Here is a 27,340-nt window from a genome sequence, read left to right on the forward strand (position 1 = left end):
TGGTGAATATATTGATACCATAGAGTGTGATGTTGTTTCCATGATAGCATGCTATCTGCTGTTGGGAAGGCCTTGGCAATATGATCATTCATCCCTTTATTATGGACTCACCAACCACTACACTCTCAAGTGGAAAAGCAAAGATTTGTTGTTTAAGCCCATGACCCCTTAGCAAATCATGGCTGAATATTTGCAAAAGAGTACGGAAGTGAAAGTGGAGAGTGAGCAAGAGAGAGAAAAAAAGAATAATCTGAGTGGCACCCACAATTCGGTGAGTGAGAGCCACAAACCAAATGTGAGAGATAAAAAGAGAAGAGAGGGAGAGAATCTAGTCATGTTAGCCAGCAAATCTGAAATAAGAAATGTGAGGACTCACCCAGATCAAGTACTCTTTGTGCTTGTGTACAAAGATGTATTGCTTTTAGCTAACGACATAGCATCTCTTGCTAGTGCTGTGTCTCATCTTTTGCAGGACTATGAAGATGTGTTTCCAAAGGAAACCCCAGCTGGACTTCCTCCTTTGCGTGGCATTGAACATCAAATCGATCTCATTCCAGGTGCTGCACTACCAAATCGACCACCATACCGCACCAACCTTGAAGAAACAAAGGAGATTCAAAGGCAAGTGCAAGATCTTTTAAATAAAGGTTATGTGCTTGAAAGTTTAAGTCCTTGTGCTATTCCTGTGATCTTAGTGCCAAAGAAAGATGGTTTATGGAGGATGTGTGTAAATTGTAAGGACATCAAAAATATCACTGTTCGCTATCGTCACCCTATTTCTAGGCTAGATGATATTCTAGATGAGTTGAGTGGTTCCATAATATTCACTAATATTGATTTGAGAAGTGATTATCATCAAATAAGAATGAAAATTGGCGATGAATGGGAAACTCTTTCAAAACAAAGTTTGGACTGTATGAATGGTTAGTTATGCCTTTCGGTTTGACAAATGATTCTAGCACTTTTATGAGATTAATGAACCATGTCTTGAGATCTTTCATTGGTAAATTCGTTGTGGTTTACTTTGATGATATCCTAATTTACAGCAAGTCTTTTAAGGAGCATGTTGATCATCTTCAGCAAGTCTTGGATGTGCTTAGAAAAGAAAGATTATTCGCTAAATTTGAGAAGTGTACCTTTTGTACAGTACATGTTGTGTTTCTTGGCTTTGTTATTTCAGGAAAGGAGATTGAAGTGGATGAATCAAAGGTGAAGGCAATCAAGGATTGGCCAACTCCTGTGAAGATAAGCCAGGTAAGAAGTTTTCATGGTCTTGCTGTTATTGGAGATTTGTGAGAAATTTCAGTACCCTAGTTGCACCCTTGAATGAATTAACAAAGAAAGGTGTTGCATTTGAATGGGGATAATCACAAGAACATGCTTTTCAAGAACTAAAGAAATGTTTGACCAAAGCACCTTTGCTGATTTTACATGATTTTACTAAAAGTTTTGAAGTTGAATGTGATGCTAGTGGAATTGGTATAGGAGGTGTGCTCATGCAAGAAGAAAAACCTGTAGCATATTTCAGTGAAAAATTAGGAGGTGCACAACTGAATTATTCTGTGTAAGATAAAGAGTTGTGTGCTTTGGTTCGAGTACTTAAAACTTGGCAACAATACTTGTGGCCAAAAGAATTTGTTATCCATTAAGATCAGGAGGCTTTAAAGTACTTGAAGGGCCAAGCTAAACTGAACCGTAGACATGCCAAGTGGGTTGAGTTCATAGAAACTTTCCTATATGTTGTGAGATACAAGAAAGGTAAGGACAATATTATGACTGATACTTTGTCTCGTAAAAATATCTTGTTGAATAAGCTAGAGGTGAAGGTGCCTGGCCTAAAGAGTTTGAAAGATTTGTATGGTAGAGACTCTGAATTTTCAGAACCATATGCGCAACGTAAAAATGGGAAAGGATGGGAGAAATATCACTTGCATGATGGGTTCTTGTTTTGAGCTAACAAGTTGTGTGTTCCAAATTCTTCGGTTAGACTCTTGTTGTTGTAGGAAGCACATGCTGGTGGATTGATGGGTCACTTTGGACGTGATAAGACCTATGAGCTGCTAGCCGACCATTTCTATTGGCCAAAGATGAAAAGAGATGTTGAGAGATTTGTGCAGCGCTGCGTCACATGCCACAATGCTAAGTTAAAACTGAACCCCCATGGTCTATATATACCACTTTTTGTTCCGAGTGTTCCTTGAGAGGACATAAGTATGGATTTTGTGTTGGGATTACCTAGAACTAAGAGGGGAAGGGATTCCGTTTTTGTTGCTGTTGATAGATTCTCAAAGATGGCTCATTTTATACCATGTCATAAAAGCTTCCCATATAGCAAATCTATTTTTCAGGGAAATTGTGAGATTACATGGGATGCCAAAGACAATTGTTTCAGATTGTGACATGAAATTTTTGAGCTACTTTTGGAAGACGTTGTGGACAAAACTTGGAACAAAGTTGTTGTTTTCCACAACATGTCACCCACAAATGGATGGGCAAACTGAGGTGGTGAATAGAACACTTTCAATGCTACTGCGAACGATGATCAAGAAGAATTTAAAAGAGTGGGAAGAATGCTTACCACATGTGGAATTTTCTTATAACAGGGTAGTACAGTCTATCACCAACATGTGTCCATTTGAAATTGTATATGGATTCAAACCGATTGCTCCTATCGATTCGCTGCCTCTACCATTGCAGGAAAGGAGTAACATGGAAGCCTCAAGGTGTGCTGCATATGTCAAGAAAATACATGAAAAGACTAAGGAAAAAATTAAGAAGAAAACAAAATGCTATGCTGCGAAGGCCAACAAGCATCGCAGGAATCTGACTTTTGAGACGAGTGATCTGGTTTGGGTACATCTACGCAAGGAACGCTTTCCAGACAAGCATAAATCCAAGTTGATGCCTCGAGCAGATGGACCATTCGAAGTCTTAGCCAATGTCAATGACAATGCTTACAAGATTGCGCTTCCTGAAGAATATGGTGTAATCACAACATTCAATGTCACTGATTTGTCACCCTTCATCGATGAAGATGAGTCAAAGTCAAGGATGACTCCTTTTCAAGAGGGGGAGGATGATGCTGACATCCCAACCAGTCATGTAAACCAAGATGTTTCACCCCTAGTCCAAGGGCCGATTACACGAAGCCGTGCCAAAAAGATACAACATGAGGTGAACTTGCTTCTTACTGAGTTAAACTTTAATAATTATGAGAATTTTATACTACCTAAATGTTGTATATTTATTTTGCTAAGGTTTACACCTGAAGAGAAGGACATTGCATTGGATACAAAGGTCTACGAGCAGCGCCACGTAATCCTCGACCAGCTGTTGCCCATGGGGGAGAGAGAGGGGTGGTTGGCCCACTCTGGTGGGGCCCACATGGTAGAGAAAGAGTCCATTTTAATTGTGAATTATATTCTTTTCTCTCCCAAATTTCTTTCTCTCATTTAAGTGACTTTAAATGAATTGCACTAGCATTCCAAAATAAATTACCTCAGAACTAATCATGGCACTAATGATGCATAATTAGACTTAATTACGTGATTACAGTTTCGGGACGTGACAAACCTCCCCTCATAAAAGAATCTCGTCCCGAGATTCGGTACGAGTTGAGGAAGAGTACGGTGACTCTAGGAACTTCATGTTTTGTGCAGTAACGGAAAGATTCGAGGAATATCCACTTGCCACGTTGTGATGAATAATACTAAAGTAACAGTCACAGGTTGGATAAGAACTCAGGATAATCGGCATGAAGCTGATCTTCACTCTCCAACGTGGATTCATCCTAGGAGTGAATACTCCCTTGAATCTTGAGGAACTTAATTGATTTGCATCGTGTCTTCCATTTGGCTTCATCAAGGATGCGGATCGATACTCGCAATAAGAAAGATCTGGTTGCAATTCATGATTTTCCACCTCAATGACTTCGGTCGGGACTCGAAACATTTCTTTAGTTGCGACACGTCGAAGACATTGTGAACAGCGGAGAGGGATGAAGGCAAGTCCAACTGATATGCTACCTCTCGTCGGGCAACAATTTGGAATGGTCCCACGTATCCAGGCACTAGCTTTCCTCTGATTTGAGAGCAGCGAACCCCTTTGAGTGGAGACACCTTGAGAAGTCTCCAATGGTGAATTCAAGATCTCGGTGGTGACGACCCATATAGTTCTTCTGTCGTGATTGTACCGTGAGAAGACACTTCTGAACTATTAGAACATTCTCTTCTGCCTTTTTGACCAAATCCAGGCCTAGAAAAGCTCTTTCATCGGATTCAGACCAATTCAGGGGGGGGGGGGGTTCGACATCTTTGGCCATAGAGAGCTTCAAGTGATGACATCTCAATACTTGATTGATAGCTATTGTTGTATGAGAATTCGGCGAACGGCAAGCAGATTTCCCACTTATCATACGTGAGCACACAAGCTCGGAGCATATCTTCTAGGATTTGATTCACCCATTCAGTTTGACCATCGGTCTGATCATGGTATGCGGTACTATGGAAGAGCTCGGTTCCCATTTCCTCATGAAGACTCCTCCAGAAATGAGAAGTGAACTGAGTGCCTCGATCAGAGATGATTTTCTTTGGAATTCCATGGAGGCAAACAATCTGAGTGAGATACAACTCTGCATATTTCTTGACTGAGTGTGTGGTCTTGATGGGTAAGAAATGAACTGATGTGGTCAACCGGTCCACAATGACCCAAATCGAGTCATAGCCTTTAAAAGTCTTCGGTAATCCGGTAATGAAATCCATGCCGATCTCTTCCGACTTGCAGGAGGGAATAGGTAAAGGTTGGAGCATACTAGTCGGCTTGAGATGTTTGGCCTTCACTCTCCACCAAACATCACTTTCAGCAACATATCGGGCAATTTCACGCTTCATGCGAGTCCACCAGAATCTGGACTTTAGGTTCTGGTACATCTTAGTACTCCCGTGATGGATGGATAGCAAAGAATCACGAGCTTTATCCAGAATCTTCTTCCTCAATGCCTCAACTTTTGGAACCACTAGCTGGTTCCCAAACCATAGGACACCTTGATTGTCCTCAGAAAAACATGTGGCCTTGCCTTCCTTCATCTTGTCTCTAATTCAGGCCATGCCCTTATGACCTTTCTGAGCTTACTTGATTTCATCCAGAAGGGTGGACTTGATCTCCAGGTTAGCAAGAAGACCATCCGAAACCATTTCAAGTCCAAGCTGGCATAATTCATCACAAAGTGTGACATTTTCGGGCTTGACCACAAGGCAATTGCATTGAGCCTTTTGACTTAAGGCATCAGCGACCACATTCACCTTGCCGGGATGATAATGAACTTCCAGCTCATAGTCTTTGATCAATTCAAGTCATCTTCGCTGCCTCATGTTCAAATCCACCTGGGTAAAGATATATGTAAGGCTTTTGTCATCCGTATAGATACGGCATAGATTCCCCAGCAGATAATGGTGCCAAATCTTTAGAGCATGCACAAGTGCTGTAAGCTCTAGATCACAAGTAGGATAGTTTTCCTCGTGTTGCTTCAATTGGTGTGAAGCATATGCAACCACACGGCCTTCTTGCATGAGAACACATTCGAGGCCTATGCGGGAAGCATCACAATAAATGTCAAAACCCTTGTCCACTTTAGGCTGAGCCAGAACAGGAGCGGTCGTGAGTAGTTTCTTCAAAGTCTAGAAAGCTGACTCACATTCACTCGACCACTCAAACACACTTCCTTGCTTCAATAGCTCAGTCATGGACTTCCAATTTTTGTGAAATTCTCGATGAACCAGTGGTAATTACCCGTAAGTCTGAGAAAACTGCAGATGTTAGTGACATTCTTGGGCTGCACCCAATTGAGCACATCCTGCACCTTGCTCGGGCCAACTGCAACACTGTTTCCCAATGAGACATGACCCAGAAAAGCAACTTCCTTGAGCTAGAACTCGCATTTGCTAAACTTGGCATAGTGATGGTGATCTCGAAGTTGGCCAAGAACAACACAGAGATGCTCAGAATGTTCTTCTTCAGTCTTGGAGTAGATGAGAATATCATCAGTGAACATAATGATAAACTTGTCGAATTCCTCCATGAAGACTGTGTTCATCAAATACATGAAGAATGCCGATGCATTTGTCAAGCCAAAAGACATGATGGTGAACTCATAAAGCCCGTAACGAGTCGAAAAAGCCATCTTCAGAATATCCTCCGGTCGGATCTTGATTTGGTGGTAAGCCAGCCTCAAGTCAATTTTGGAGAACACTTGGGCACTAGTCAATTGATTGAATAGTATATCAATCCGAGGGAGTGGATACTTGTTCTTGATCATGATAGCATTGAGGGGACGATAATCAACACACATCCGTAAGGTGCTGTCCTTCTTCTTCACAAAGAGTACTGAGCATCCCCAAGGTCAGGAGCTCAGATGAATGAAACCCTTCACAAGCAATTCTTGAATTTGTTTCTTTAATTCTACCAACTCATTTGGCGGCATACGAATAAAAAAGAACAACAACGATGTGAGAATTCACAAAAAGCGTACCGATGAGCACGTTGTTGTCCTCTCAAACACCCTCGGCGGTGGTTTAATGCACTTGGGCACGCTTGGGGACGTGTGTAGCCGGGAGGATTGTGGAGCGGGTTGAGTGGGTGGCAGCTTTAGAGCAGTCACCACTGCTCCTGGCTTTGGGTAAGGGCAATCATGTGCATAGTGGCCAACACGGTCACAGTTGTAACACGGGCCGCCGGGGCCACCTGTCACACTTTCCTGCGAAACTGTGGGTCTTGGAGGCTGTCCTTGTTGAGCGGAGAAAGATGGGCATCGCACTATCCATATTGGTCGTAGAGCAGCCAAAGTCATCACATGCATTGGAGGAGGTTGACTCTCCATCATTGTGCGTTGAGAACTCCCGCCCATGGAGGGTGATGAGACCTTCCTACGCTTCTTCTCCTCCTGGTGGTTCTTCAACTTGAACTCAACCGTGAGGGAGGTGCTCACTAGCTTGTTGAAGTCAGCTAACTCATGCACTGATAGCCGGTCTTGCATCTTAGAGTTGAGGCCGTTCACAAAGCGGTATTGCTTCCGCTCATCGGTGCTGACCTCATCCTGAGCGTACTATCTAAGGTGGTTGAACACCTGCACATACTCCATCACCAATCTACCTCCTTGCTTGAGGTCCATAAACTCCCGCCTCTTGATCTCCATAAGGCCCTCAAGAATGTGGAAGTCATGGAATGCCTGGTAGAACTCCGCGCAAGACACCCAGTTATTGGAGGGGTGCATAGCCAAGAAGTTGGACCACCACACGCCTGTTGCACCTTGGTGTTGATGGGCAGCGAAGAGCGCCTTCTCGTGGTATTCACACCTGAGGAGAGCAAGCTTTTTCTCGATAGTCCGGAGCTAGTGGTCGGCATCCAGAGGATCTTTAGCCTGCGAGAATGTGGGCGACTGAGTCTATAGAAAATCAGAGAAGTCATCCCGGCGCCCAACCCCACCTCCTCCATGAGAGACTATGTTGCACACGAGAGCCTCGAGAAGTGCTATCTGAGCCTGGTGGTTCTACTCAATGTGCATTAGCACATCCACCATGCTCGACGGTGAAAGTGACAGAGGGTTGTTCTCATTCGAGGCCTCAGGAAGCTCACCCAAACTGCCGCAAGTTCTCATCCTGTTTTAACGATAAGATGAAAAAGGGAAAGGTTGAACTCCGACATAGAATACTAGCATTAGCCAGATACCATTCGCTTGGATCCCATTAAATAGCATAATTTTATATTCTGATAGGTACATAGTCCGCAAAAATCTTCGGATTGTCCACAAAAATGCAGAGTGTCCACAACTTTTGCGGAGAGTCCGCATTTTGGGAAAAAATTTAGACTTAGATCTTGATAAACAAAAATGCATGCTCAAAAGGTATGGTGTGAAATGAACAATGGAACAAGAAAGTATGCTTGACCCTTATCTACACGTTTCTTTCTTGGACGCATGTCTCCCATAACCAAAGTGCATGTTCGATGCTTGTGGGGAGTCACCAAGGTCACAAACATCGTAAATATCACCCTTTGCGCAAGAAAGAAGAAGTTGCACCGGTTGAGTCCCCGATACTTGTCGCTATCGGGATGCGTCGATGCAACATAATTAACAAATGCATCACAATGAGAAAACCACACAATGCATAAACAAACAATTCAAGTGCATCACTCAAGCATACGTTACACTTAGGGGCATCGTATAGCAAGTTCATACATATTAATCATGAGGAGGCATAAAAGAAAATTTAGTGGGTTGCTTTAGTGGGTTTGACACACTTGCTAACTTACATTCTAAGCATTTTAGGCTTCTTCATTAAACCAAGCTCTGATGCCATACTGTGAAGAACCATCCAGATAATATTCTAATTAATCACCAGGAGGATTATTATTCATAATCACAACCTCGATGATTAACCAGAATATCATCCTGGTAGTTTCGGAACATGTTTTGTGCGCAAGATCAGAACACATGCCTTTCCAACATATACATCACAACACACCTTAAGAAAGAGCAAATAATTAACATTATCTTACAAGTTCTTAAGTATGCAACAAGTTATTACAATTTACAGCAAAAGAGAGCTAGGAGGAGACTAAGACCAGCTCAACTCCTAACCAACAAAATAAACTAAGCAACGGAAGACTAAAACTATACAACAAAAGAAGGATGGAGCCATATGCCCTTAGGTTCGATCACAAAAGCACGCTAACAGAGTAGGATGCACTACTCATGCCCGCTACCACCCTCGGCAGGCGTGAAGTAGCCAAAAACCAACTCCTCCTCACCGGTAGCACCTGAAATAGCAGCGTGAGTACCAAGGTACTCGCAAGACTTAATCCATGAAGGGGCACTTATAAATAGCAGAACTCCAAGGATTATGCATTTGGATATTAGTAAAAAAAAGGCCACATGGTTAAGTAAACTTCATATACGAATGCAATTTTGATATAAACATGTGTGAGCATCTATACTAGACCAAAGTAACAAACTAGCCCATAAACATCAACTGAACATAACGTAAATGGAACCATAGTAGTAACATCTATATCGAACTATCTCAACATCTCAACCATACCAATCCAGATTCGTAACTCTATGACTGCTGCAAATGGACAAAAGCATGCTAATGACCGAGAGCGTGGCATTTTGAAATGTTTTTACACCTTGCAGGGGTAGTTCTTTACCTACACGACTTGAGGACCATATAGCTTGCATGACCACACAGGTCCATACAAGGGGTACTCATGTCAACCTTTTTCAATAAGCCCCGACCATTTGAACATACGCCGATAGGTGCGGAGGTCATCCAAAACTACTCCCAAAGCAAACTGGATATCCTAACCGGCCTCATGCCCGACACCATTGACCCGTAGGCCAAAAAGCCATAGCTACAAAGGTAATCGGCTTATCATTCCCATATGCGACATGTAGTAAGCACGAAAAGTGTTAAAGCTAACTGTAACAATAATCGGTGCTTAAATGATACAAGCGGCCTACGGTGTCCTGGTTCCTCTCCCGACCTACCTAGGAGAACTCCACATCAGGGTAGGAGAAACACCCCTAACACCGCCCACATCTTCTCTCATCCTCACCACTCATCCAACCAATACAAACAAACCATCATTGTGATCATTATGCAAGTAATTAAAGCCTATGTTCACGAACGATGAAACATTTCACCGCTCGACTTCTACCAAGAACCTAAGCACTTGCTAAGCACCACAAGTAACATTTTAAGTTAGACAACACCATATTAAATCAAGGCTACAAGGATCCAGATCAACAATTAATCAAGATAGGAGAATTAGTGTATCAACATAGGTTCTACGTATCATAAACCCAACATTGACTCGAACTCATGCATAACATACATAAACGTAATTTATCACATTAGACACATATGATCTAAGGTAATGGGAGAAATATACTTAGATGCTTGCCTTGCTGCTCAGGTGACCGCTTTATGCTACCCACGCAACACTCGTAGATTTCCAGTAGATTGGTGTCACCTTCAACCACGGTCGGGTCATGCGCCGGTTCTTCGTTCACTAAACAAGAACACGCGCAATGATGAGCATGAATGAAGTGTAACGATGTATGCCACCATATACATATAAATAAATGTCATGAAAAGTAGGCTTTATAATGCATGAACATTTTTCCTAGCTAGAAAAAGTCATAAGAGGACTAGCAAAATTGGATTCACCAATTTCGGACTTGTAAAGAATTGACGGTGAATTAATGAAGCCTTAACTTAATTAATTTATATCAGAAAGTTAGTTAACTATTAGATGAATGGGGATATTTTTAATACGTAAAGGAGGTTATTATGAAAAAAAAATTGTTTCATAATTTTTGGAGCTACGAAGAATTGATTATAAATTTTACAAGCTATCAGCACAAAACAAAAGCCTGATAAATAGCGACTGCAGAGTCTTCGGACAATATTTTGGAGTCTTTGGAGTTCTACAGAAAGCATTTCTTTGTGGGGAAAATGGCCAATTTGATTTTGCGAGCTTCTCCAAACCAAAGGGAGACATGTTTGAGATAGTTCATAGAGTATAGAACTTACTCACCAACCTAGCAACTTGATTCCTAACTCAAATCTCATCTAAATCCTCATTTTGCTCCAAAGCTCAAGAACCCTATAACTTCACTCTAACTCGAAATTGACCAACAAAATTACGTATTCATGCTGAGGGAAGCCTAAGGGACTTACCCACGGTAGTTGTGAAGGTTGGTGACCATTGGGTGATGAAGGAAATAGAGGAAATCGCTCGAGACGAAGAAATCCGGTGTTCCTCGTGTTTCAACCCTAAACACCAAAATGAGTCAAAATTGACTTGAATCCTTCGGAAAACAGCAAAAAAATTGGAGGGATGGGAAGCTCATGTGCTAGAGATCGCGTGGATACCACATACTCACCTCGAATCCAAGTTCTTGAGGGTGGATTTGAGGGAGAAAGAGAGAGAGAGAGCTTGAGAGGAGAGGGAGAGTGGGCTGCTCCCCTTGCTTGCTCGGGTGGGAGTGAGGGCATAGGAGTGAGGGAGTGAGGGGGTGGGTAGGGCAGTTGCTGCCCATGAGGGAGAGAGAGGGGTGGTAGGCCCACTCCGGTGGAGCCCACATGCTAGAGAAAGAGTCATTTTAACTGCGAATTATATTCTTTTCTCTCCTAAATTTCTTTCTCTCATCTGGGTGACTTTAAACGAATTGCACTAGCATTTCAAAATAAATTGCCTCAGAACTAATCATGGCTTTAAGGACGCATAATTAGACTTAATTATGTGATTACAATTTTGGGACGTGATAATAAATATGAAATAAAGTATGACGGAGTTTGCCTGCAACGACCTCCACTAGCACCCATAACAAGTAAGAAGACGACAATATGGGGAAAAAATATTTGGTGGAGGTTCTTCATCAAGAAGTCCAGACTCTTTGTCATGATCGTCTACGAGTGTCGAAATTCCAATATCCAGAGGGGAGCTAATTACCTTTATCGACAACGACATTAGCAGCCATGAACAAGAAAACTTCAACATACTGCAGGTGGTATGAGTACAAGATGAATTATGCAGTGCTTTCACTATTAGCACGAGATTTGTTAACAGTTCCCATATCTACAGTTTATTCTGAGGCTGCCTTCAGTCTTATTGAAAGGATAATCAAGGAGAGAAGAACAAGTCTGTCAAGTGAGATGGTGGAAATGCTCACCATAGTAAAAGACTATGAACAAGCTGAAGCATGAATGCAATGCACTGCAGAGAACACTGGGCTTAAAAAGCTTCATTCGAAAATTTGTATCTAGATGTTGATGAGAACATGTAATTTTCAATTTTTTGAGCTAGGTTGTACTCTTTTTTCCTTTGCTAGAAATGTTTTAATGAGAAAACCTATCAATAAAGCTCATTTTTAGAATTAATTATGTGTCCCTATTATTTCTGATTTTTTATTTTTCATGGTTTTTATTTATTTTTTCAAAAATGACTTGGACCCGCAATCCACCTCTCAATCTCTCATCTTGGCCTATAAATATCCATGAGCCATGCACAGAGCCACTGTCCCAAACTCCCTCCAAGTGTACAACAAAGCCACTTGCCCACTTCAACAAAAATAATTCCTTATTTCTATTCATGGATCAAGACGCCGAGAACTCGCTTGCATGGTCATGGGTGTGGCAACATTTTGGAAAGGTCTTTAGAGAAATTAACGGGGAACAGGTAAAATTTGTTAAGTGTAATATATGCAGCCATGAATTAGGTGCCTGGTCTATAAATAGAACAGGACACTTGAGGAAGCATATTAAATATTGCAAGTAAAATTCTAGGGTTTCTAAAGAAACCATGTAATTTTCAGAGCAAAGGTTGTACTCTTTTTTCCTTTTAGTAGAAAGGTTTTTAATAAGGCAACTAATCAATAATGCTCATTTTTATCTACTTTATCTATTTTTTGATTTTTTAGTTATTTTTTATTTTCGGAGTGTTGTCGGGCCGACCATGCCTCCATCGTGCCTGCCTGGCCGGCGGTGCGTCTTGCCTTCACCGTGCCCGTCGGGCTGGCGATGCGCCGTGCCTCCACTGTGCCCATCGTGTCGTAACCGTGCCTGGGCTGACCTAACATAGCACGATGGCTGATAGGCCGTGCCATGCGCCAAGGGCTCAACATGTGGGCCGACACGACATGACCCGTTTAACTAATCAAGCCTGTCGGGCTCGTGCTAGGCTGACCCGACAGGCCCATTTGGATAGGTCTAAACTGTGCCAAATTTTGGGACAACCTATGCGGTATTTCTTGTTTCCACTTTCCACTACTACTTAAGAGAACAACTAGCTAAGTGCCCATGTTGCAGCAAAAATATAAATATTGGATGTTGTCGAAGGGTTAACTCCTGTCGCAGGGATCCTGAGGGACCCCTTTTTAGAGATTCGGCTGGAGGGATGATCCTGAATATGTTCGTCGGAGAAATAAATGGGTATAAATGCGATGGCCGGCGAGGTGGAACGATCTAGTGCGGAACAGAGTAAATGCGCTGGTGTTTAGACAGGTTCGGGCCGCACGGAGGCGTAACACCCTACTCCTGTATGGATACTATAAATGCCCTGAGAATGTCCCTCAAGGATGTTAGTGGTTACAAGAATGTTTGTCTATCCTAGAGCCTGAGGCTCCTTGTTCTTCGGTCTGCGCGTATCTGTTGGCTTTGGGTGCTCTCAATCTTCTCTTCTCTTTGCTACTTACTTCTTCTGGGATTTTCCAACCTTTTTTCTTCCTTTTTCTTTGTCCGTGCTGCCGGCTGCTTTAAATACCCGTCGGCAGCGGCATGCCTCGAACGAGAGGGCACGAGTTCCAAGGTACCATAAATGGAAAGGGCGTCATCATAGCCTTTGTGCGAAGTGACCGGGGGTGAAAAATACGCCCCACGACCGGTCATTCGTCACCATAAATGCCCTGGTAACGGGCGCCGTGGAGAGGGCCCACTGGGCACCCGCAGAGCGGCCCAGCGTGCCCGTCCTGTCTTGTTCTCCTGCCACAGCAGTGCAGCAGACGGAATGCCTCGGCCCTCACGACGTTATCCCGAGACGGGCCGGATGGCATGGGATGTGACCCGTCCATTTAATGACCCCACGCTCTTCTGCCAGAATGTGGAGGTGACAAGCCACGCGCGCTCTTTAAATGCGGCCTTGGGCCTTTGACTGGCTGACACCTCATCAGTGGACCCCTGCGGGGGCCACTGTCAGGAGGCCCTCTGAGTCGTCGGGGAACCGAGTGCTCGGGGGTCACTGTTCACCTCCCCGAGCACTCTCTCACGAGAATGCCCTTCCTTGGTCCTCGGGGAACCGAGTGCTCGGGGGCTACCGTTCGCCTCCCCGAGCACTCTCTCCCGGGCACGCTTGTACGGACCTTCGGGGGACCGAGTGCTCGGGGGCTGCTGCTCGCAACCCCGAGCACTCTCTCCTGGAACTTCCTTCAGTGGGTCCTCGGGGTACTTGGGTGCCCAGGGGGCCACCACTCGCGGCCCCGGGCATACTTCTCCCGGTACTTAGCTTTCCTGATCGTCGGGGGACTCGGGTGCTCGGGGGTCACCGTATACCTCCCCGAGCACTTTCTTCCCGGCACTTAGACTTCGCAGATCATCGGGGAACTTGGGTACTCGGGGACCACTGACTGTGGCCCCAAGCGCCCTCTCCCGGGAATTAATCTTTTTTACCTCGTGGAGGAAACTCCGCGGGATGGCTCCACATGGTGGATTGCTGGCCTGGCCTCGGGGTTCGGGGACCCCCGGTTCCTGATTCACCGACAGCAGCCCCCGGGCCCATTGGCAGGCTATGGCCCACAGACTGTGGATGGGCCCTTCGTCATCAACAAGGCTGAAGCCAGTACTGACGCCACGCGGCGCGCTCTTAGATACTGGCCCTTCCGGTCCGGGCTTCTGGTACGGCCCAACGGGGAGCCGAACGGACGCGCGTCCAACCGACTCCCGAGGCGTGTGATAACGGGACGGGTGGTGCGTGATAAAGAGGAAGGCGGCGCGCGTGGCAACCGCGCAAATCGAGGAAAATACGCCTGGCAACTGCTGACACCCGCACGGCCCGAGGGAGATTCGCCTGGTGGTTGCACTGGCCGAGGAAACCGTCCCGCCGAGCGTGCCGCGGCAGGCGACGTTTGAATTTTCCTAGGGTATAAAAGGAGGAGGGGAGCGAACCGCCCCCCTCTTTACGCCATCTTTGCGAACAAGCCTTCGTCTTCCTTGCGCTCCTGAGCCCTAAACCTTCCTTAGGCGATCAGAGCACCCCTCTTCCCCCACCATCCAGATCATCCCCCACCCTGATAAGATGTCGAGAGCAAGAGGAAGCCGCCGCGACAAGACTCCTGACAGCGTGCTGCTGGAGTCCTGGCTTGTGAACGAGGAGGCAGCGGACAAGGTGCGGAAGCTGATGGTGCCCGAGGGCCAGCGGGGGGCCTCGGTGGTGACGCCGGCGAGCTTCCCGCCGGCGACGGACTGGCCGGGGCACATCATCCTCTTCACTTCCTTCGTGGCGGCCGGGCTGGTGCCGCCGTTTTCGATGTTCTTCGTTCAGGTCCTTGACACGTTCAGGATCCAGGTGGTGCACCTCAGCCCCAACTCCGTCGTCATCCTGGCGGTCCTCGCCCACCTCTGCGAGATGTTCGTGGGGGTGCCGCCGTCACTGACGCTCTTTCGGCACTTCTTCGTGCTGCGGTCGGCAGGGAAGATGAGGGGCTTCTCCACCGCGGACGTCGCCAGTTGCTGCAACTTTCGGCTGCAGGACGGCCTGGGGGAGCAGTACATTCCCCAGGTGTTGCGGAGCAAGTGGGAGGACTGGCAGCGCGACTGGTTCTACGTCGACGTCAGCCCCCACAACCGTCTGACCTTGCCGGAGATGGCGGTGGAACCCCAGAAGGTGACCTGGGAGGTGCCGCCGTAGGCGGACGCGCGGATGGCACCGGTCCTGGAGCGCATCGACTTCCTACGCCAGGCCGGGCTCACTTTGGTGATGGTGGTGGCGGACTACCTGCGCCGCCGCCTGGTGCCTCTGCGGGAGTGGGCTCGGCCCTGCTAGGTGTACACTGGCCCCCAGGACATCACCTGGACCCAGATCGGCGCGAAGTGGGACCTGGACAGAGCGACGCTGAGGGGCCTGCTCTGGGTGGTGATCGGGGTGGACGACCTGAGCCGGGCAGAGCTCCCCAGCGCGGGGCCGTCGGCGGGGGCGGCATCTGCGGTTTTGGAACCAGACCTTGATCTGCTTGGGCCTAGTCTGGAGCCCGGAGACCGCACGGCGGCCCCGCAGAGCCTCCCGCGGAAGAGGAGGAGGGAGGACTCCGGGTCAACGCCATCGGGCCCGGGGTACAGGATCCCGGAATCGAGGTGGCAATACCAAAGACCCAAATCTGCGTAAGTTTTCCCCCCTTTTTACTGAGCATGCCTTGCCCGGAGTGAGTTCGGAGACTAACCTCGTTCTTCTTTTGCAGGCCACCTACGAGCGCCTCCGGAGACCAAGGACGGCCAGAGGTGCCGAGGCTGGCTCCAGCCCCCGAGCCGAGTGCGCCTGAGCCGAGCGCTCCAGTGGAGCCGGAGCCACTGAGCGCGCCGGCCGAGACAGAGCCACAGGCGCCGCCCAGCCCCGAGCGGGTGGCAGCGGCCGCGCCCAAGCAACCGGCGCCGGCTGAGCCCGCCTCGAGCGCGTCGAGCGTGGGGCCGACGACCTCGTCATGGGCGGTGCCTGCATGGCAGTTTTTGGGGACCCCGAGCCCCTCGGAGGAGGCTTGCAGGGGACCCAGCGCCCAACCGTCGCCTAGTCGGCCTGCCGACCCCCTCCCAGTCGTGCTAGGGAGCGCCCAGGAGGTGATCGGGCGGCTGGAGGCGGCCGTGGCAGGGGAGATGACGTAGCTTGAGGCGAGCCGCGCCGCGCCGCCCTTGCCGTGGAGAGGGAGCAGCTTGCTGAGGGCAGGCGCCTTTTTGAGGCTCGCGTCGCTGCGGCGCGCGCTGTCAATGAGAACAAGCGGCATGCTCTGGAGGAGGAGCGGGAGGCCCTGGAGGGCATTCGCACGGAGGCTGTGCGGGAGCAGGAAGAAGCCGCCCGCCTGGCCAAGGCATCGCAGCAGCAGGCTGCCGAGGCACTCTCGAGGGAGAGGCAGGTGCAGGCGTGGGAGGAGGCGGTCCTGGCCCGCGAGAGGACGGTGGAGGCCTCCCAGGCTGACTTGGCCCGCCAGAAAGGTGAGGCTGACTAGATCCGCGCCGAACTCCAACGCCGGGAGGAGGAACTCCAGCGCCGGGAGGAGGACGTCGCGATCCGAGAGACCGACGTCGGCATCACGACGTCAGATATGGAATCCCGGGAGGAACTACTGATCCTCCGAGAGACGGAGGCTGCCGAGGCGGTGGTGGCCTCAGCCGCTCGGGAGGAGCGGGCCGCCAAGTGGGAGTTAGAGCTGACCGCCTGCGAGCAGGCCCTCTCTGCCCTTGCAGAGCGGGTGAAGCAGGCTGAAGCCCAGGCGCCCGGCGCCGCCTCGACCTGCGCCGCCGGGGGGCAGAGCCTCGAGGAGCGGCTGCAGAGCATGACGGAGGAGCTCGAGACCGCCAAGACCGAACGGGCCAACGTGAAGCTGATGATGGAAGACATCCTTCGGCAAGCGCAGAGGTCCGTGAGGGTGGCCGGGCTCGGGCGAGTCCATGTGTAGGCGAAGGGGACGGGCATCGGCCACATCGCCCTTGGCTTACAGAGAATCAGCCAACGCCTCGAGGCTCTCCCCCAGGCCATCCAGGAGCTAGCCGCCCGGGAAGGGAGAGGCTTGGCCCAAGCGGTGGCCGAGCATGTCCTGGCCTGCTACCGAAGCCGGGACCCGAACTTCCCGCTGGAACCATCTCGGGAAGGGGTGGTCAAAGCCGAGGAGGAGGCCGCCCGGGAGGCAGTTCGGGGTGCCGCCACCGAGGTGGCGGCCTGCTTCACGCGAGAGGTGCCACCGACTCCGGACCCGGGCAGCAGCGATGAGGGCTCCGACTTAGATTAGGCTTTTGTAATTTTCTTTTTCTTCGACTGGATGTAAATATGGGAGTGATCCCTCAGAATAGCTGTCCTTTCTTGTGCATATAATGGAAGCCTTTCTTTGGGGTCACAACTCCAGTGTTCTTCTGAGTGCTTGATGAAGTTTCTGTTCTTTTCACTTGATGCCCCGAGGAGTACTCAGTCAGATCGAGCCCGACCTTTCCCTCCCCGAGAATGAAGTTGCCCCGACCACTCGTCGCCCGAGCAGTGAGGCCTTCTCTGTGCGTTCAGCCCCCGAGCCCTCGCGAGTCCGCAACGGCTAAGTCAAAAGACAAAGGCACGAACTTCCTTGCTCGGGAGATAGATCGATCCAGCACGGAGCACGCCATGACCAGTGAACACTTTCCCACTCTGCGACCACTCAAACAGGTAGACTGGAGACACGTGCGGGCGGGAATGCGACCAAGAGTCCCCACGGTTTGGTGGTGCCCGGGCTAGGACGGACTGGACCGAGCACCGATAGCTCGCCCCCAGGGTCTAGGCTCCCGACCGCTCGAGCAGCTCGAGCAGTGAGATAACCCGAGAACCCCAGAGGCTCGGTAGTGCCGGGGCCTTTTAAGCGGACCGAACACCACGACCACCATGAAAGACTTCGGTCAGACATTGCCGCACGTACGGTACACCTTTCTACTGTTCGTTCTGTCATTCCGGGAAAAGCGGACACGTGGCAGGGTTTTGTGCACGAGGAGACCATCTCGCCAAACAGATTAGAATATGAGGGCCCCGAGGACAACTCAGGAACAATATATTACTGAATGTAAATTCATGTGAATTTAACCACTCACCGGACAGCTGTCAGCTTTTCGGCCAACTGATCCAGGAGAGGCATGCGCTCCGAGCTCGGGGTGCCCGGGAACTTGGTTCCTACGGCTTGGTTGCCCGAGCACTGGGGGGCGCAAGGGGGGCCCAGGATCGGGCGATCCCGACCACTCATGCCTGAGCAGTAGGACCACCCGAGGACCCCTAGGGCCGAGCAGCGACCTGGGCACTGAGGCCCTCGTGGTCGAGCTGCTTTTGCTTTTGCTTGTCGATCTGTGACTTGAGAAAAATAGAAAAATTCTTTGTTAGTGCGCTCTGTTAGTGCGGTACTCATTATAGACTGCTCTCGTTTTCGACCCGAGACCTCTCGAATACCCAGACCGGCGGACAAAACAGGCAGAGGCATAACCCAGAGGTCCTATGGTTCGGTGGCGCCCGGGTATGACAGACCAGACCGAGCACCGACAGCCCGCCCCTGGGGCCTAGGCTCCGGACTACTCGAGTAGTTCGAGTGATAGGATTACCCGAGAACCCCAGGGACTCGATGATGCCCGGGAGACTGCCACGACACCGAACACAACAGCCTACCACGACAGACGTAAGTCAGTGGCAACTGCCCGTGCGCATACCGATCGGGATTCTTTTATCAACGGGGAAAAAGAGAGAGCAAACTTTTCTCGCACAATCGAGCATCTCACCAGACAGATTAAACATATGGAATCCAAAAAAATGAAATTTGACATAAGAACAGCACATTGATATATGTATTGTATTGACAATTTTTACAAGGTTGGGTGACTTACCCAGTTAGTGGTAGCCCCCGGTCAACTTGGGCGGGGGGAAGCCCCCGGCCTGGTTGACCTGAGCCTGCAAACATGGACATCTACGGGAAGAACTTGCGCAGGTGCTCGATGTTCCACGCGTTGGGGAGCGGCTGCCCATCCTCTGCAGCCAACCGGAAGGAGCCTTCTCGCGGGACACCGATCACGGTAAAGGGGCCCTCCCACATAGGGGACAGTTTGTTCCTTCCTTCGCGCGATTGGACGTGTCAGAGAACTAGATCCCCCACCTCGAGAGACCGGGCCCGGATGTGACGTTGATGGTAGCGCCGCAGGCTTTGCTGGTAGCGGGCTGCTCGGACGGCGACACGCCGCGGCGCTCTTCCAAATAGTCGACGTCGTCGCGCCTTTGCTGTTCCTGTTCGCCTTCAGAGTAGGCATGCACCCGAGGGGAGCCTAGAGTAAGCTCGGAGGGGAGGACCGCCTCAGCGCCGTACACAAGGATGAAAGGAGTCTCCCCGGTAGCGCGACTCGGCGTGGTCCGATTGGCCCATAGCACGGCAAGCAGCTCGTCGATCCACCCTTTCCCGTGCTTTGCGAGCACGTTGTAGGTTCGGGTTTTGAGTCCCTTCAGTATCTCCGCGTTGGCGCGCTCGACCTGCCCATTGCTCCGAGGGTGAGCGACGGAGGCGAAGCAGAGCTTGATGCCGAGATCCTCATAGTAGTCCCCGAATAGGACACTTGTGAACTGAGTGCCATTGTCGGTGATGATTCGGTTCGGGGCACCAAAGCGACTGGTGATATCGCGGATGAACTGGAGCACCGTGTTCTTGGTCACCTTGACGACTGGAACCGCCTCCGGCCACTTGGTGAACTTGTCGATGGCGACGTAGAGGTACTCATAGCCCCCGATTGCTCGGGGGAATGGACCCAGAATGTCCAGCTGATGCGCACACGTGTACAGATTACACGAGAGCGACTTTTGTGGCCCGATCTTCTCGAAGGATCCTCACACTAACTTGATAAATATCGTTGCGTGACCTGACGACGAGGCTGCACACCGCGAGATCTTGCACACGCGACGAACAACCGAGACAATCGCCCTTCCACGTACCGACAAAACCAGACCACGCAATCACGCCGTATAGACGTGAAGGCACGAACTGGGTGAACTGCAGTTCGGCGTTCTACAACTCCCTCAGGAATCGAAAGAACAAGTTTGTAAGCCTCTCAAGACTCACGTATATTATCTCAATGATGAGTGTTCTGAAAATGGCAGCCAAAAAGTCCCCCCTCCCCTCTAGTGCGTGGATACATATAGAGATAATGGTTGTGTTCAGTTCACACAATAAAATAATTACATGGAAGCTGAATAGTTTTCCTCTAACTTCTCTTATTTTGGATGGCTCTTGTGCTTCCTTGCTTGCTTGTGGACGTGAGAAGTAAAGGGCTGGCCGCTAGTCTTGTTGCTGATGTCATCACAAAGTAATTAAGGTCCATGCTCAATGGTTCTTCTTCCCTTTATTCTCTCTAGTACGTCCAAACATCTACTTCCTGCAATTAGCATGTAGGGTGTGGTATAATAATTGTATATAGAAATAGTAATTGATATTTAGGGATAGCTTTCACCTATCATTATTCCTCTATGATCTGTACTTTAATATGCCCTCATCAAACCAGCTGATCACCACACTGTTGGAGGACAAAAACCATCATCATCTCATGCTCTTGCGCATATGCCATCGTTCCTAAGAATGTTCAAACAACAACTTGGAAGCATCGAATGATTTGAAATATTGTCATTGATTACAATAAGGTTAGCATTCACCTGGGAATGAATTTCCTTCTCTAATTGTTTAGCCCGCTTTCGTGTAACTGGACCAACAATATTAGTTGCATCCTTATTCTTAATAATATTATTGTCGATGCTAGGGACGACCTCATCAGCCTCCCCCTCTTGAGAAGGAGTCGTCCTCGACTCAGACTCACCGACAAATGGAAGCAAGTCTTTGACATTGAATGTTGCACTCACATTGGAATATTCAGAAGGGAGCTCTAGTTTGTAAGCATTATCATTTATCTTTGCAAGAACCTTGAATGGACCATCTCCTCGAGGTGATAACTTACTCTTGCACTGCTGAGGAAAACGATCCTTGGGCAAATGTAGCCACACTAGATCACCTGGTTGGAAAAGAACTTTTTTCTTACCCTTATTTGCTTGCTTGGCATACTGAGTAGATTTCTTCTCAATATTCCTCCGTGTGTCCTCATGTAATCTTTTAATCAATTCTGTTCTCGTGATAGCGTCTAAATTAACTTGTTCCTGCAATGGTAAGGGCAAAAGATCCATGGGTGTATGTGGCTTAAAACCATAAACAATTTCAAAAGGACAAAAATTTGTTGTTGAATGTACTGCCCTGTTATAAGCAAACTCGACATGTGGGAGACATTGTTCCCACATCTTCAAATTCTTTTTTAGCACAGCCCGCAACATTGTTGATAGAGTACGGTTGACAACCTCAGTTTGGCCATCTGTTTGCGGGTGACAAGTGGTAGAAAATAACAATTTGGTGCCAAGTTTACCCCACAATGTCTTCCAAAAGTAGCTAAGAAATTTGGCATCCCGATCTGAAACAATAGTCTTGGGCACTCCATGTAAACGAACTATTTCTCTGAAAAATAAATCAGCAACATGTGAAGCATCATCGTTCTTATGACATGGAATAAAATGTGCCATCTTAGAGAAACGATCAACAACAACAAAAATGGAATCGCTCCCCCTCTGAGACCGTGGTAACCCCAAAATAAAATCCATGGATATATCTTCCCAAGGTACTTTTGGAATTGGTAATGGAATGTATAAACCATGTGGATTAAGGCGGGACTTAGCTTTCAAGCATGTTATGCAACGCTCAACATGTCGCTGGACATCACGTCTCATATGTGGCCAAAAGAAGTGGTCAGCAAGCATGTCTAGGGTCTTCTTCACACCAAAATGGCCAGCCAAGCCACCAGCATGTGCCTCCTGCAAAAGAACATGTCGAACAGAGCAAGCTGGGATGCATAGCTTGTTAGTTCGAAATAACAATCCATCGTGCACATAGAATTTTTCCCAACCTTTTCCAGCTACACACTTAGAGAAAGCTTCTTTAAAATCTGAGTCAGTAGAATAAAGTGTTTTAATTGATTCCAAACCAAGAACCTTTGCATCAAGTTGAGTAACCAATGCACATCTTCTCGACAAAGCATCTGCAACAATATTATCTTTACCTTTCTTATGCTTTACAACATATGGAAATGTTTCAATGAACTCAATCCATTTTGCATGCCTGCGGTTCAGCTTACCTTGACTTTTGAGATATTTTAAAGCTTCATGATCAGAGTGTATGACAAACTCCTTAGGAAATAAGTAATGCTGCCATGTTTCTAAAACTCGAACTAAGGCATAAAGCTCTTTGTCATAGACAGAGTAGTTCAGATGTGGACCATTTAATTTTTCAGAAAAGTAAGCAATGGGTTTACCCTCTTGAATTAGCACACCCCCAATGCCAATACCACTTGCATCACACTCAACTTCAAATGTCTTACCAAAATTTGGTAGTTGTAGCAGTGGTGCTTCACAAAGTTTTCTTTTGAGCTCTTCGAAGGCTCGGTCCTGTTCAGCTCCCCACTTGAATGGAACGTCCTTCTTTGTCAAATTGTTCAATGGTGCAGCTATTGTGCTAAAATCTTTGACAAATCTGCGATAAAAACCTGCAAGCCCATGGAAACTTCGAACTTGGCTCACATTTTTGGGTGTAGGCCAGTCCTTTATCGCTTTGATCTTCTCTTCATCAACTTGGATGCCCTGCGCAGTCACAACAAAACCAAGAAAAACAACACGATCTGTGCAAAAAGTGCACTTATCAATATTCCCGTACAACCTTTCAGCTCTCAAAACAGCAAGTACTTGGCGGATATGATTGATATGCTCATCAAAAGATTTGCTATAGATCAAGATATCATCAAAATATACAACTACAAACTTGCCAATAAACGCCCTCAAAACATGATTCATTAAACGCATAAAAGTAGAAGGAGCATTTGTTAACCCAAAGGGCATCACAAGCCATTCATATAAACCAAATTTTGTCTTAAAAGCTGTCTTCCATTCATCACCAATTTTCATGCGAATTTGATGGTAGCCGCTACGTAGATCAATTTTGGTGAAAATAACTGAGCCACATAATTCATCTAACATATCATCAAGTCGAGGAATAGGGTGACGATATCTAATAGTTATAGCATTGATAGCCCGACAGTCAACACACATGCGCCAAGAACCATCTTTCTTAGGGACCAAAAGTACTGGAACAGCACAAGGAGATAGAGATTCTCGAACGTACCCTTTGTCCAAAAGTTCTTTTACCTGTCGCTGAATTTCTTTTGTTTCATCGGGGTTTGTACGGTATGCTGGGCGATTTGGAAGGGAAGCACCAGGTACCAAATCAATTTGGTGCTCAATTCCACGTATTGGAGGAAGGCCAGCTGGTACCTCATCCGGAAACACATCCTCAAAGTCCTGCAATAAATCAAGAACAACACTTGGCAATGTGGAAGGTGAGCTGTTAGTGGAAACCAAAACATCCTTGTGCAGCAGCACAAAAAATGGGGCTTTTGTGTTTCTCACTTCTCGCAAATCACTCTTGCTCACCAATAAACACTCAGTATGTTGTGGCCCTCTTTTATTTTCAGTGGGCTTTATGGAATGGGATGGTGTAGGATTCTCTCCCTTACTATTATTGTGTGGCTCACTCATTTTTCTTTTCTCACTCTCCTCTCTTTTCATGCGAGCAACATCAGAAGCATGTATATCTTCAGGAGTTAATGGGACAAGGGCCACCTTCTTCTCTTTGTGAATAAACGAGTACTTGTTTGAGCGACCAAAGTGCACAGAATCGACATCAAATTGCCATGGACGACCCAAAAGTAAGTGGCATGCTTGCATTGGGACAATGTCACAATCCACCTCATCATGATAGTCACCAATAGAGAATGATAACCTGACCATGGAGGATACCTTCACGGTTCCAGAATTATTCAACCATTGCATATGGTACGGATGTGGGTGCCGGCGTGTTTGTAAACCAAGCTTTTCAACAAGCATGGCACTAACAATATTGTTACAGCTCCCACCATCAATTATGAACCGGCAAACCTGTCCTTTGACTTTGCACCGTGATTGAAACAAGTTATGGCGCTGCCCTTGTTCAGCTGCAACGAATTGTGTTGAAAGAACACGACGTACCACCAAAGAATGATGTAGTGAACCAAAATTAGATGATAAATATTTAGGTTGCAGCGATTGATAATTGGGCTCTGAGGCGTTTGACTTATCATCTGCCAATGGAAATAATGGCAGTTCAGGGCCAGATTCTGGAGCACAAATGACTTCAGGGACTACTTGATATGGTGCAGCATCTAGAGTAGTGCCCTGTTGGCTACTAAAATTGTGACAGGGAGCAGCCAATAAGGTGATAAAAGTACTCTTGGGAGGATCAGTAGCAGGCTCACTGTGGATATCTTCTCGTGGAGAAATATGAGTGTCCAAATCATCAAAATCAGCAAGCAGATCATCAAAATCAGCACAAGTAATTTCCTCCATAGAGCTAGGACCAATGGTTTGTGTCATGTCGTTCTCACTAATAAGATGAACATGCTTTAGTGCTAAACAATTCAGTCCCAATTCACATTCACCATCCTCTGCTTCGTATTCAAAAGTTTCCAAATTGCCATCCTGTGGATCTGTGTCATGGTTGCCATCCTCCTCCTCACTTTGTGAATCATAAGAACCATCTGCAAGTGCTAAAATAACACGTCGATTGGGGCATTCTGCTTGCTTATGCCCATGACCACCACACTTAAAACATTCAATTTTACTTGTCTTCTTAGCTGGAGCAGTAGAGGAGATCTGATTGGAGCCAACATTTTTTTCTTTTACCTCATTCCGTTTTGTTGGTGTAGAAGCGGCACGAGGTGTGAAAGGTGTTCGCGAGGAAGGTGTGTTTGAACCTGAACCTTGCTGTTGTGGATGACGCCAAGGGGTAGTATTGTTAGCAGCTGGAAAAACACGAGTCTTATAAGATTCAGCAAGTTGGCGTTCTGCCCTTTTTGCAAAATGTACCAACTCCGTGAGATTGGTATAGCTGGTCATGTCCACTTTGTTAGCAATTGGCTTATTTAGGCCAACCAAAAAACGAGCCATCATGGATTCCTCATCCTCAGTGATACCTGTGCGAAGGAGGCACATTTCCATTTCTTGAAAATACTCATCAACGCTGCGATCACCTTGCACAAGACGTTTCAGTCGTAAATGTAAGTCACGAGAATAATATGCAGGAACAAAACGACGTCTCATTTCCCTCTTCATGTCTTCCCAAGTGATACGATCATGTCCCACACGATGGTATTCTACACGGACTTGATTCCACCACGTGATGGCATAACCTTTGAATTCAAGTGCTGCCAGCTTTGCCTTCTTCTCAGCAGGGTACTCATACAAATCAAATATTTGTTCCACCTTTGTCTCCCACTCATAATAAGAATCAGCATTTTCTTTTCCGTTAAATGCAGGTATGGATACTTTAACTTTACCCAAACCATCTTCATCTCGGCGGCGGTCTGGGTCACCGCGACGCCTATCACGATATCCATAATTACCACCAAATTGATGGTCACCAAAAGCACCAAAGTGACCACCTCCACGATCATCGTAACCACCACGGTGACCATGGTGGCCTGCGTGATGGTCCTCTTGATATCCAAAATCAGCATCACCATCAAAAGCTGCAGCCCCAATAATAGGAACACGACGTGCACGACCGAACCCAGCACCACGACCACCACCAGCACCACGTCCACGGCCACCGCCTCCTGCAGCGGCACGACGTGCGGCCTCAGCCCGAAGACGTGCAGCCTCAGCCTCCAAAGCAGCAGGATCATCGTCCTCTACATGTTCTCCGTCATCATTTTCATCCTCCATATGTGGTGCATGGCGCAGATTATTTTGCAGTGCTTGTAGCTGTTGTGTCAATTGGCGCATTTGTTCGCGCATTTCCTGAAACTCTGCAGCAGAAACAGACCCACCTTGGTCTCCCATGTTAGTGTAGGAAAAAAAAAATTATATGTGGAACACTCCCTCACCACTTACAAACAAATTCTTTGTCTCCCTGAGAAAGTGAGAACCGTGGCAGCAAGTAGTAATGGAAGAACGATTGTCCCAGAGACGACGGTGTACAGCTCGCTGATGCTTTGAGTGTGGCTTGGTGGGGTGAAATTTAGTGGACTGCAAGCTGAATGTAGGGATGCAAAATCGAATAATAATCCAACAAAGCACAAGTCTAAGTTGCTGATTAAGAAGGAAGAGAAAAGAAATGGACAGGGATGCAGAAGGGTGAACAAAATGAATAGAAAGACACAACTTTCACCAACAGAACTGCAGCTCAAACTTCTTACTCTTGCCAAAGCTCATTTGTTTCTTCTATATTTTTCTTTACTGAATTGCTTCTCTTTTTTTTTTTTTCAGGATCTTTTTTTTTTGTCTCTCTATTTTTTTTTTTGAACAGAATTGCTGCTCCTTTTTCCTCAATACCACTTGGAAAAACAGCACATAACTTCAAAAGATAGAGTGGCGCAGAACAACAAAATGAAGTCTTGAGAAGTTTGTTATGCAAAGGTGAAAGAAATCAAGGGAGGGATGGGTGGGGATTTTATTTTGTGTATTTCAGAGAGAAGATATAAAGAAAAGAAGGCTAAACTTCAGATCAAAAACAAGAGAAGGAGAGGAAAAAAAAAATTGAGCAAAGAGTGTGTACCAAGGAAAATCAGCAACTAGACAAGACTCAAAGGATTCAAAACTCGAAAATGCAATCTACAGATCAGCCGCAAAGAAAAGGCTATAGGTATGATTTTTTTATGGCTTTTTGGTGGACTGTAGGTACTGAAAAAAAAAATCTATCCTACCAAAAACAAGATCGATCCTACCGAGCAAACGTAGGCTGTGATACCAGATGATGCGCACACGTGTACAGATTACACGAGAGCGACTTTTGTGGCCCGATCTTCTCGAAGGATCCTCACACTAACTTGATAAATATCGTTGCGTGACCTGACGACGAGGCTGCGCACCGCGAGATCTTGCACACGCGACGAACAACCGAGACAATCGCCCTTCCACGTACCGA

At 47.3% G+C, this 27,340-nt stretch overlaps 1 protein-coding gene across 1 annotated transcript; it reads right to left on the minus strand.

Moving 5' to 3' along the window:
* Positions 1–5,126: 5,126 nt before the first annotated feature.
* Positions 5,127–26,256, minus strand: LOC133901513 (uncharacterized). Its single transcript, XM_062342863.1, has 11 exons — positions 25,084–26,256; positions 24,894–25,044; positions 24,061–24,419; positions 24,001–24,006; positions 23,427–23,679; positions 22,350–23,003; positions 21,449–22,235; positions 20,947–21,295; positions 16,339–16,618; positions 15,989–16,257; positions 5,127–5,204 (listed from the first exon to the last, which is right to left on the minus strand). The coding sequence occupies exons 1-11, from the start codon at positions 26,254–26,256 to the stop codon at positions 5,127–5,129; spliced, it is 4,359 nt and encodes a 1,452-aa protein (XP_062198847.1).
* Between the last annotated feature and the right edge of the window lie 1,084 nt (positions 26,257–27,340).

Source organism: Phragmites australis, chromosome 20 (genome assembly GCF_958298935.1).
Source record: "Phragmites australis chromosome 20, lpPhrAust1.1, whole genome shotgun sequence".
NCBI lineage: Eukaryota > Viridiplantae > Streptophyta > Magnoliopsida > Poales > Poaceae > Phragmites > Phragmites australis.

Coding starts and splice junctions, on each gene's coding strand:
- LOC133901513 (XM_062342863.1), bottom strand. CDS start 26,256: ATGGGAGACCAAGGTGGGTCTGTTTCTGCTGCAGAGTTTCAGGAAATG. Junction 23,004..23,426: donor AGATGGTTCTTGGCGCATGT/GTGTTGACTGTC, acceptor CTTTTTGCACAG/ATCGTGTTGTTTTTCTTGGT. Junction 16,619..20,946: donor AGAAGGAAATTCATTCCCAG/GTGAATGCTAAC, acceptor TGCCTTGGCCAG/GCGGGCGGCTTCTTCCTGCT.